A 12,501-nucleotide genomic window follows, 5' to 3' on the forward strand; every position below is an offset into this window, starting at 1 on the left:
ATATTAAACTTGACAAGTGTATTGGCCACGACTGATGATGAAAGGGTGGTGTAGATGTATTTTGTCCATGTTTTAAGGGTTCTCTTGCAGTAGTCTTACCAAGAGATTCCATTTCCAGATTATCAAATAGAAATCTAGTGTCTGTAAATGCTTTGCAAATGAGTAAGAATATGGTTGCATGCTCACAGCCATTGGGAGTTAGCCACGACTTGGCATGCAGTTGCTGAGTCTTGGCATTTAATAACCTCACAAATTAGCTTACTTTTGTCGTTTTAGGGTCCAGAGAGGTTTTTATAAATAAACCAAAATAAATAATTCAAATAAAGGTCCTCAACAACGTTTACTCTTACTGTATTTAAATATTTTGCAGAATTGTGACATGACAGTTACTTGTGTAGTGACGTGGAATGAGTCACTGTAGCGCGTGCCGCAGGGAGATTGGTAGACAATAGAATTAGGGGTAACAGCCCGTTCTACCAGTTGCACCTGTGGGCAAGGCATGGAGCCCTCTGGGGGATCCAGAGGGGTGCGGGGCCGACGGTGGAGCCTGGCCACGCTGTTCAGGATATAAGGCGAGCTCCGACTCACAGTCGGGGCTGCTGCGATCTGGAGTGAAACTCGTCGTGCCGTCGGCGTCCTGATCTCATCTTGCCAGCCGAGAGCCTGCCTGTGTACCTGTCTGCGTACCTGCCCGAGTACCTGCGAGGGACCCTGGCCATCGGGCCGGAGGTTGCCTTGCCAATTACGGGGGGTATGGAGACCGACCTTGCTGTCGGGGCGAGCCAAGGTGACCGGGCCGGGTCGACTGCTGCTGATGCGGAAATGGCTGTGACATGACTACCTGGAGGAGGGCGATGCAGCCCCGGTGGCCACCTCGATTGGGAGGCGGCAGGCTGCGGGGGAAGCCTGGAGGCAGCTGCCAAGGGGAACGGATGAACTGGAGCGGAGGGAGGTGGCCTCTGCCAGGCCTAAGTGAGAATGCTGCGGAAACTGAGGCCTCTGCTGGCCAGCGGGCGCAAGGCAATCGGAGCAAGACCATTAAGGTAGATGCTGAACCTGTGGGGGCAGGACGGTACCAGGAACGAGCGGGGTGTTGGCGCGGTGGACCGAGGTGAGCTTCACACCAGTCCATGCTAGGTGACACAACTGTGTTCGGGTGGCCTTCAAGGAAGACGTACCAGATGAAGTGACCATGAACCATTCGAGTTTTGTACGGACAGTGGTGGTGGGGATGCTACAAGTCGAGCCTATGGACCTGTTTTGTTTAATAGCCTTTCCGGGTAGCAAGGCTTTCGACGTTGGCTTTAAGACTAACAACTTATTGCAGCGTTTCCTGACTCGGTTCGAGGAAAAGGCAGGCGAGAGGCCTCTGTTGCTGCTTGAACTGGATACGAAAATGGTGATTGTCTTCCTGTATAACGATGTGGAGGTATGGTTGCGACAGCATTGCCAATTGTTGTCAGGTTGCAAGCGGGTCCAAGACTCTCTAGGCATCTGTACGGGTGCCAGACAGTGATGGGTGAGGTTGATATCGGCGGACGGGGCCCTGCAGCATATCCCGAATGCCCTTTATTGGCAGTAGTAGGAGCTACGTAGTACGAGGGGCAACCCAAACTCTGCAGGAGATGTGAGGGAAGAGGCCATCTGGCAGCGGCCTGTGAGGCGCGGATGTGCTACCGCTACAAAGCGCTGGACCACGTAGTGGAATAGTGTAGAGTCCCGGCACAGTGTAATCTTTGTGGAAGCGGGAATCATTTGTATTGGAATTGCATGGAATCATACGCGAATATGGTCCGGGGACACAAGAGTCAGGCGACCTGAGGGAGGAGATAGAGGGACGACCGAGGCCGAGTCAGAGCATGCACCGAACAGCCGGGCAACGGATGATGTGAGTGGAGAGATGGCCAGACCGGGAATACCACTGCTGGACGAAAGGGAGGAGGGGGAAGCGTCGTCTGAGGAAGGGGAAACATCCGCAAGCCGGCGGGAGGAAGGCCCAAAGCCAATGGGATGGAGGAGGCGGGCCTTGAGCCAACCGTGGCCGACTGGGCGGAGGAGGTGGAGGCGAGAGAGGACGAAAAGGAGCAGCCGAAGGGCAACAGGAGGGAGACGTTCAAAAGGGCAACAAAGAGGAAACGGAGGACATCGAGTGCCTCATCGAGATCTGCCCCCTTGCATGGACGTCAGCCGTCAGGCTCTTCGACAGACCCGGTGACGTACAAAGAAGAAATAGCAGCAAAGATGGGCCAAGGGAGGGGGTTACCCCCAAAACCCAGAAGTGCGGAACGCCTACTGGACCTGATCGACAAAAACTGTTACTTACTGATGGAGGACGTTTCTGAGCCAGACTAGACACTTTTGAGCATGGAACGCTCCGTAGCATCAGATGAGAAGTAATGGTACATTATTTGCAAACCTTGAAAAAAGACATACTTATTGCAGGAGTGCCACCTACCGTACTCTCTCGGTCGGGAAAAACTGAACCAGTCCTGGGACGGGCACTGCTTCTGGTTCGGGAGCAATGTCAATAAGAACACTGGGGTGGTTATCCTTCTAGGAAGTAGAAGCGTCGAGGTACAGGAGAACCAAGAAGTGGTCCCTGGCCTACTCCAATATGTAGACGCCACATACGATGGAACAGCATTTCATCTAATTAATGTATACGCCCCCACGCAGTATAGAGTGAGTAGAACTGTGGGATAGCATGGCGGCCCTGCTGGTTACACGGAGGCACGTCATCAAAGGGGGGGATTTCAATTGCCCGCTCTACCCATCAGACGTTCTTCCTGCATCCGGAAGTCTGAAGATAGACCCCTCTTCTGGGAAACTAGGTGGTCTGGTTAAGGACTTCGAATTAATTGACACCCGACGTGCCCGGGTTTTACTTGGACAAGTAGTTCGGGATCTTTGCATTCAAGAATAGATTTTCTTTTTGTCTCTGCTAAAGTTAAAGCGGAGAGTGTGGAGACTGAACCGTTTTCTTTTTCGGACCGCAAGCTGGGTACCGCGAGGTTTCGAATTCCGGGTGAACTGAGGTTGGGGAGTGATTTGGTGGATGAACACGAGTCTCTTAGCAAATGAGAAGGTGACAAGGGTTTTGATCAAATGGTATGAGGAATGGAAAAGTCTGCAGTGCTGATTTGCCACTATGACAGAGTGGTGGGAAATGGTTAAGAGCCAGATCAAAGGTTTTTTTCAGGCACACGGTAAGAAAAAGAGTGTCAGGAATGAGTTGAGGGGTCTGAATGATCAGTTGAAAAAAGCGCATAGGTTGCTGGAATAAGGTTTCCCAGTGATGAGCGAGGTAAGGCAGCTAAGGGATAAAATCTCCTTGATGCTGGAAAAAGCTATGCAGCTCGTTTTTAGGGCACGGGTTAGGGCAGTGGAGGAGGGGGAAAAGTGCACATGGTTCTTTTTTTTAAGTGCTGGAAGACAGAAAACACAATCCGAGAGTTGGTCAGCCCAAGACTGGGCTGACCAACTGTTATAACCCGGAAAAACCAACACAATGAACACCACCAGAACATTGTCCCAGATAACATGTTTCTAAACAATAGATCCTGGAGGGGGCAGGCACCTACATTACCACTGAATAGCTATACAAGAGCATAAGTTGCTGTGTAACATAAGGCACACCGTGTTATCACACTGCACCCCAGATGTACAGTACTACACATAACACTGCACTATGAATGAGACATTTTGTCATCCTTGCTCTCCAGATCGCAATATAGTTACTTGGGTACAAGTTTGACTCTACTTATTAAATTACAAGTAACATTCACAATAAGGAAAGTTGCAGGCTTCGTTGTTAACTAGGCCTCGTATTTATCATAACAATTTAACAGCATTATAAAGGCATTTACATCCTTATAACGGTCGTTCTAACATTATAACAGCATTGCCAATATAAGAACATAAACGAACTTGCAGACAATGCTTCTTAAGGTCCCACAATGGACAATTGCGGTTGGCTTCACTGGGACGCGATGTGTACCGCCATCTTGAATTACGTATGTAATGGCCGACGCCCGCGTGGTCGAGCGGGAATCTTAAATCGCAACTTCCTGGTCACATGACCAAAATTAGCATAAAAACAGGAAATTCCTGTGTACATACGCCCCCCCCCCCCCCCCCCCCCCATCTGCCGTGAGGCAAAACTCCTGCTGTGAGGCAGAACATTGACACAGACGGAGGGAATTGTAGGGCAGCACAGGAATACTATGCAGAACTATATGGAAGTAAGACGTCGGAGGCGGAAGCCCGAGACTTCTTCCTGGGGGAGGTCGAGCAGAAGATCAAGGCTCCAGAGGTAATGAATGGGCAAGTTCAGATGGAGGAGCTGAAGAGGCAGTAAGAGGGCTACGTCGGCACAAAACACCATGGCAGGATGGAATACCGGCTGAATTCGATATTAAATTCTGGAACACCATCAAACACGACATGTAACGTTTTGTATAGAGAAATCTTGGAGGAGGGCCCAGTGCCGGTGTAACAGGCTAAAATAATCCCTGCCCCGATTAAACCCGGGTATAGTTTGGCCCAGGCCAGAGTATACCCCGGGGGGATAAAGTGTCCTAGGCTAAACTATACCCGGGGGTTTAAACTAGACTGGGCCAGACCATACCCCTCCAGGCCAGAATATGCCCCATGTGAAAGTTCAAAGGCAATTATCCATACAGAGAACAGCCGACAAGGAACTTCAATCAATATCTAAAAAGTGTATAAATGGAAGTAAGAATCTCAATTTGATCAATTGAAGCATTTTTAGGGTTAGGGTTATTATTAAAGTTTTTCTGGTTGAAGCAATCAAAGTCTCTGTTTACAGTTTTAAATAAAATGTTGGAAAAATTTAGTAATTCATGTATATATCGCTCAACACTTACTATCATGGGGGTATGATTTGGCCTAGAGCGGCAAAATTTGGCCTAGGCCATAATATACCCGGGTATAATCTAGCCTAGGCCGTTTAACCCCGGGTATACTACGGCCTGTGGGTATACTACGGCCTGTTACACCGGAACCCATGAGCGGAGGGGTGATAACCCTTGTATATAAGGGGAAGGGGGCCCGCAGCGACCTTGGGAGCTGGCGCCCAATCACCCTGTTAAACTCGGACTATAAGATCTTAGCTAAATCCATCGCAGCACGTCTGGGGCAAGTGGTAGAGTAGGTAGTAAGAACAGACCAGACGTGCAGTCCCGGGCAGGTGAATTTCAACAACCGTGTCTTACTAAGGGAGGTTCTGGAATCCACGATAGACGGGGGAGGGCCCCTGGGACTCCTTAGCTTAGACCAGGAGAAGGCAATTGATCGCATTTCGCATGATTTATTTTTTCAGTGCGGGCATGCATGGGGGTAGGGGAGCTATTGATAGGTTGGGTACGAAAACTATATCATAAACTCTCTGGCAGACTTTTGATCAAGGGGGTCCTTTCGGAGGCGATACCAATCAGGTCGGGAGTGAGACAGGGATGCCCCATATCTGCCGGTCTTATTCGTCATGTGCATGGAGCCCTTTGCCCAGGTGGTCAAAAATAACCAGAGGATCAGAGGGGTGCACATCCCGGGGTGCAGAGAACAGGCAAAAGTAGCTATGTACATGGATGATGTCGTTGTTTTCTGTAGGGACGTGTCCTTGGTGTGGGAGGTACTAGAGCTCACAAGACGTTTTCTTTTGGCCTCAGGATCCAAGATTAATGTGAACAAGAGCGAGATGATGATTTTGGTGACCCCAGGCTATTTGAGGGCCTCCCACCAGAAATAAGAGTGCAGGCAGAAGGGATTAAGGTGCTGGGGGTCACCTTCTACCGGGAGGACTCGGCAAAAAGGAATTGGAAAGAAAAGATAAAGGTGGTGAAGGGCAGGCTGGCCAGGTGGACGAACAGGAGCCTTACAATGGAAGGAATGATCCTGGTTTTGAAGGTGAATACTACCTGCACTCAATTATTTGGCATACATATTCCCGCCGGGTGCGCAAATGGCGCAAAAATATAGAGACACTGTTCTTCAAGTTCATCTGGGGAGGCGGGATGGACTGGGTGAAAAGGGAGACTATGTACAAAAACTCTGCAAACGGTGGGAGGGGCGCCCCTAATGTCGCGCGTGCCCTCACCACGATCTTTGTCTGTAATACGTTGCGCTTGTTTTTTCCGATGAGTCCCAGGTGAGAGCCTCATATTATTTATGGTACAGGCTGGCATGGCTCCTGCGGAGACGAGGGATGGCTGTATTGCCGTGCGGCAAGCCCCTCGCTTGGACGCAGAGGTGGTTGTGTGCCTTGGTCAACAAGTACATTACAGAATAGGAGCCGGCCCGGGTAAGAGAAGCCCTGTGGAAGGCGCGTGGATGGTTGATCAAGGGTGCCTATATGATACCCTCCGAGGTGTACCACCTAGTCTGGAGGCTGATCGACAGGGTGGTGGAGGTTGACAGGGTAAAAATAGGCAGCAAAGTGGCAAAAGAAAAATGGTGGTAGCCTCCGCCTCCATGTGGCACGAGATGAAGTAAGCAGTGCTTGGGAAAGTTCTCCGCCACGGCACTGGAAATAAATAATGAGTTTTGTTTCTACGACAACCGCGGACTCTTGTTTCAAAATGTAGTGGATGGGCCGGCAAAGTTTTCTTATTTTTTGTTTGTTTTCTGTGCACTCGATGTGGAGGGGTCCTGGTATCACGGAAAGGTCCCTTGTACGGGTTGTGGTTGCTGTCACGGAGTTTTTCGACTGTCCAGGACAGTAGACTGTTCAAAGGTGACATAATAATAAAACTTTTAAATAGTCGTTGTGTTCTTCACCCTCTTCAAGCTGTGGGTCTGGGCGTCTGGCAGCATTTTGGCCATCCCAACCCGATGTGTGGTTATCCCCCTAAGGCTGTGAAGGCCGGAATAAAAGAGTTCCTCCGACTAGTGTCTGTGAATTAGCACACTACACTTGTATAGGTTCAGCACGAGCAGGTACGATGATCACATGAAGTGTTTTTCACGGTGCACGTTGAGTACGGCGCTTGGCTACGGATCCCCGGTGCTGGAGAGACTTGTGTTCTCGATACCTGTGTAACTGCTCCGCAGAATGGTGCTATGACAGCCGGCAGAGCTACCGCATCGGGGAGCAGTGGAGCAAACTCTCTCATGCGGGACAAAAGCTCCAGTGCACGTGCCTGGGCAACCTGCGTGGGGAGATACTCTGTGAACCAGGTTAGCCGCTCTCTTTGCGCAACATCACACAGGTGTCAGTGTCTGCTCCCACGTGTCCTAATCTTCCCGTTGGGTGTACTACACCCGTGGGTTCCACACCACTTTCATGAGAACCGTTTTGCAGTCTGTCCTCCCACACTTAAACAAGGCGCAGCTGATGTCTCCCTCCTCTGCATTCTCCCTCACACTGTCCCCCAGTTGGGCCCCCTGAACGCGCCGAGTTTTTGGACGAGTCGCCTGGCCCCTGCTCACTGTGCCGCGTTGTGTTTAGATGAGAGCGTGTGCTACGAGGGAGGCAAGGAGTTTGCGGTGGGGCAGCACTGGAAGAAGGTGCACGAGAGCTTGGCCTGCTCGTGCGCCTGCCTGGGAGGGAAGGAGGTACGTGCACTCTACTTTAAGGCAATGCTGCAAAGATTTTTGCGTGGAAATGTAAAGGATTGTGAGGTTAGAGAACCTCATAACATGTGTTTGAAGTATTTTTCCACCCAAAATTGGAAAACAGCTCATTATCCAACACCTGGATCATTCTAAAAAGAGTTCTAACATGTTTTGTTCCACCCACATGTTCAAAAATAAAATGATCCAGGTTGCATATTCCAAACAAATTATGAGTGGTTTGTGGTGACCGAGATAAATTGCATCAACTTGGGATTTGTCACATTCACATATTTTGCAGAGCTGGAGGGTTATAAATATTCCTTTGTTTTTAAGCTTTTACAGATTTCGACATCAACACTAACTGGTTCCAGTAGTGCAGCCATAAACACACGGTGTTATCTCCATATATAAGGCAAAGTTGTGATTATGTGTGTCTGTTCAAAATGTTTAGCGTACTTCCCAACATGCAACAAACTTTAAATTTGCCATGTAGGTACTTTCCAGACTGTACACCATGCAAAAATTAGAAAAATACACATTTTTTGGGGGGGGGAGCTCAATAATGCATATATTTTTTGCACGGTAAGTGAGCTGTGACGTCAAATCTGTCCCGTGACCCGCGCATGTGGAAGCGTAACGCATTGTAGTGTAGTGGTTAGCGCGCTACGCTACGCTACGAACCCAGCGACCCGAGTTCGATTCCTGCTCACGGCCACCACCGGTGACGATTATTTTAAGCGGTCCTGGGCCTCCCCTAGGTCGACTAGGCCTCAAACGAGTAACTGGCGGCCGGGCGTGGTGAATCCAAGTCCCGGGCGAAGCCGAGTAATAAAGTGACTCCTAGATTTGAAGCTCTCGTGACTGCAAGGATTCATACTCTTTGGTTTTTTCGGTAAAGTCACGTAAGTAAATAATTAAATTATTCTTTTATTTTATTTTATTGATTGTTTTACCTACGTGACTTTACCGAAAAAAAACAAAGAAAAAGTGGCTCCTCTTTGCAAAAGGTGCACATGTAACATAAGAGGGCATCCTTATGGATATGTGAAATCATTGACCATGGGTTCAATCCCCAGTGGTGGAAACGCGAACAGATAACGTTGTCACTTTACTTTTAAAATGTTTCTTCTTTCTCGACTCAAGGTCAAATTCCAGCTGGGGGTCAACTCGGTCCATCGTCTCCACAGAGTTGACAATGAGTAGCACTTCGAAGAAAGTTATCCCTGCTATTGGAGTGTAGAATTCCCACTTGATTCAGTCCTGCCAGCAGAGATGAGCACTGGTTAATTTAGTTTGAGACTGATTGATGTTTTGCACAGCGGGATCGACAGATACAGAACAGCATTTTAACATCGTGTATGGGTTCATGTGACTTTACTTTAATTCAGGACCGATGTGGAGATTGGTTGTCACACCTGATGATGATTGCTTGTTGTAATCGAAACGTCGTGATTTAATGTACTTTTATTTATTTTTTATTTAATTTTTTATCTACGTGACTTTACCGAAAGAACCAAAGAGTGGTGGCCGTGCTGGGAATAGAAACTTCATCTGCTACTTTTTGACAGCTGCAAATTCGAATTTATAAATGGAAATCCTCAACAGTGGAAAGATGAATTAACGACTCAACACCGTATAATTATAAATGGTCAAGGATTAAAAATAAACCTACAGTTAACATTAGTATTTCACTGTAGCTATCTTAGCGAACCCAAATCTCTGGGTGCATCCCTAAAATTACAGGTGTGTACGAAATATAACTTTGTCATTTACAGACTTCTGGGGCGAGTTATGTTTGCGATAATCTATTAAAAGTTAACACGACTGAACTGTGCTCACTTTAGGCTGAGTTTGAAATAGGAGAGGCCCAATCCACACATATACAAAAAGACACCTCTTGTGCTAAATACTTTTTGGACATATTTTTACGTAATATCGAATTATTATCAAACATAAGCAACATCTTATGTATGTTGAAAACTGCAGTTGTGTTCACTGCACACCATATTAATCACAGGAACACAATTGCAGTAATTCACCGACTAACGCGGCTCGGCAAGCGACATGCATATAAAGTTACTGCATTCTTTATCCATTACAAGCAGCACGCCCAAAATAACAGAGTCTGGGATCACTCTAGTGACGTGTGGGGTCATTGCAAATAGATCTGTTACTCATTGAGGATGTAAGCGCAAGCAGGCTTGTATTACGTTCGAGCCCAACACATTGAAAGCCTCACAAACGGAGCCTCGTCAGAGACGCCAAATTGATCCATCTCTGCCAAAGGCCAGCTTTACGATCGGTCGCATTGTGCAGTCTGTGACGAGTGGCATGGAGACAGGCGGCTTTGTATGTGTGATGTTGAACTTATTTCGCACCATACGGTGCTAATCGGAGGTGCGCAGGAAGGACAAACTAAACACAAAAAAGCAGGTCTAAAGAAATGAGTTTTCAATCTAGATTTAAAATTGCATCCAATGGCTTCCTGATATCGGAAGAGCGTTCCAGACGACCACAAAAGCACATCTGAAAGCGCGGCTTTGATTGTACAGTCTTAGACGGCACATTACAATGGAAGTGTAAACATGGAGTTAATTAACCCAGCGCCAGATGTGAAGCTCTGAGTCGCCAATATGTACACAATTAATTACAGAAATTGTTCTACATTCCATTAGTGCCCAATTATTGTTAGAGTTCGTCTTAGGAAAAATAACATTTAATTCACCCTTAAACTCAACATCATTCAATGTATAAAATGAACATTTGTTTAATGTCCGGATGTATTATGTCTGACAGCTGTTATTTCACATTTTACATTGCTCTGTTGCCAATTTTCTGCAAGGGCCTTTATTACAGGTCCTGAGTAGTTGCCAATGATATTAATAATCAACACGATAATTCACCACGTAACATATGCCTGAGTGCAAACATCTGTCCTGTGCACACATGGGCATACTTGTGCATCTACAATGCTGCCCTTTGTGCTAGACTGCGTGCCTGCGCATAATAATGCAGTCCTGCTTCCATGTGATCCTCTGTCATCGTATGACGTGCACACATAAGCTTGCGAGATCTCTGTTTCGTATTTAAGTGTATTAGATTTGTTGTATCGGCCTGGCCGGCACGGCGGCAAAATCCTCCCTCAACTCATAATTGGAATGTGGCAATTGCAAATCTCAGTCTGGGTTCCAATTCAGCTCACCTTTCCTTCAGGGTGGATAGAATGAGCATAACTTCGTGGGATGTGAACAATGTTCTACGAAGAGACCGTTCCCTAATGTAGGAATGGAATTTCCACCATTCGCTCAGGGATCGCCAATGGAGACGAACACCGCCCAGTGCTCTTTAAAGAACGGGGCGGGGGGGACAACACATTGACTTATAGTCAACAGGTGTTTACCTGGTTTTCTGTATAAACAGGTGGAGCCATGCACACGCCAAGAAAATGTGTTACCACTCAACAAGGGGCCATCCATTTAGTACGTACGCAAAAATCTGTCAATACTTGACCCCCCCCCCCTCCCTGTACGCACGCGTACTTTTTACACCCCCCCCCTCCGAATCCTATCGAACGGCCGATATTTAATCCACGCAGAAACGATCAAGGATTAATAATATTGACGTGTTTAAGCAAACAGTCCACCGCCGGACTATCAAACTAATTTGAAGGCCAATGTAGACAAATTATTATCGAGGCTTCATCCCCCCCCCCCCCGCGTTTCCTATGCGTACGTACATTGTCAGTAGACCCCCCCCCCCATACGCAAGCGTACATATTTGGGTTACCCCCCCCCATCCCCCCCTCCATGCGTACGTACTAAATGGATGCCCCCCCCCCCAAGTACACACAGCACGCATGCAAATCATCTGCAGACGCACGCACTGCTTACGTCATTTTCTGAACCCATTATTTTCGCACGTCTTTGCGCGTGTACTATCGGCGCGCGTACGTAATGACTACATCCTCCACTTGCATGCGTTCACTCCTGCAGGGTTGGCAGTGCGATTGCGAGCGACAGCGCGCCGGACAGCCGCCCTGGCAGGGTCCTCTCTCTGCTCGCACCGCGCAGCTGACTCGACAGTAGCGCCGCGAAGCAGAGGCACAAAGGTTGCTGCCTTCCAGCAAATACATCTGAGCCAACGCACTGCGGCGAACGTATCCCAAGCATTACTGTTACACAATGCAGTTACTTTGTTACCAGCAGTGCACCCTTGGGGGTGGTGGGGGGGGTGTCTAGTTTAGCGGTGGTGCCCTGCCACCCCCATCGCCCCTTTCTCTCGCTGCCAAGTGACCGGCAAAGCGTTGGCACATTACTGTTATACGTGCCTGGAAATGTATCAATGCCCTGGGTGGAGCTGCATGTTGCCCAGTGAATGTTGTTTTGACAGGTGGCCCACTGCCGTGAATATCGCACCTTGTTGATATTTTATGTTTTTCGAAAAGCTTAATGCATTCGCTTTGTTTGGCAGAATTATATTATAAGTGCAGTTATTTGATGCATTTCCTTAAATATAAAAGATTGAATGAATGCGGGACTTTATTTATACCCAGAGACAGGACTTGGCTTAAAATTCGCAATCCCTTTGTAAATAGTAAAAACTCCACTCCATGAGGTTGGTTTAAAGGTCTGTTGAAAAATCCTGCCCAGGTGTCTTAATTTGAATAGTTATTTGGGGCTTGTTTTTGTTCCTCTTGGCGTCCCTCCAGTGTCTGCCCTCAAAACATAATTAACGCAGGACACTATCATTTGGGATAATTCGCTGATATGCCCATATTTCAGGCAACATTTTAATATTTTTGGTAATCAAGAGAAAGAGAGAGAGAGAGCCACAGCTTCGCTTTGATGCAAAAGAACAGTTGTTTTAGATTTCAGACAGACAATTTACATGTTGTTTGCTTGTGTAAGAAGCTTAAGAACCATGTGAAGT

At 47.7% G+C, this 12,501-nt stretch overlaps 1 protein-coding gene across 1 annotated transcript in view; it reads left to right on the forward strand.

Moving 5' to 3' along the window:
• The window catches only part of LOC133345074 (fibronectin-like), a 76,532-nt gene that overhangs the window by 62,836 nt on the left and 1,195 nt on the right, over positions 1 to 12,501 (forward strand). Inside the window, 3 exon segments of the mRNA XM_061555524.1 lie at positions 7,069 to 7,194; positions 7,466 to 7,572; positions 11,565 to 11,680. Coding sequence (XP_061411508.1) covers positions 7,069 to 7,194; positions 7,466 to 7,572; positions 11,565 to 11,657 — 326 coding nt within the window. The 3' untranslated portion in view covers positions 11,658 to 11,680.

This window comes from Lethenteron reissneri, chromosome 21 (genome assembly GCF_015708825.2).
Source record: "Lethenteron reissneri isolate LAM-NWPU_2019-01 chromosome 21, ASM1570882v1, whole genome shotgun sequence".
Lineage (NCBI taxonomy): Eukaryota > Metazoa > Chordata > Hyperoartia > Petromyzontiformes > Petromyzontidae > Lethenteron > Lethenteron reissneri.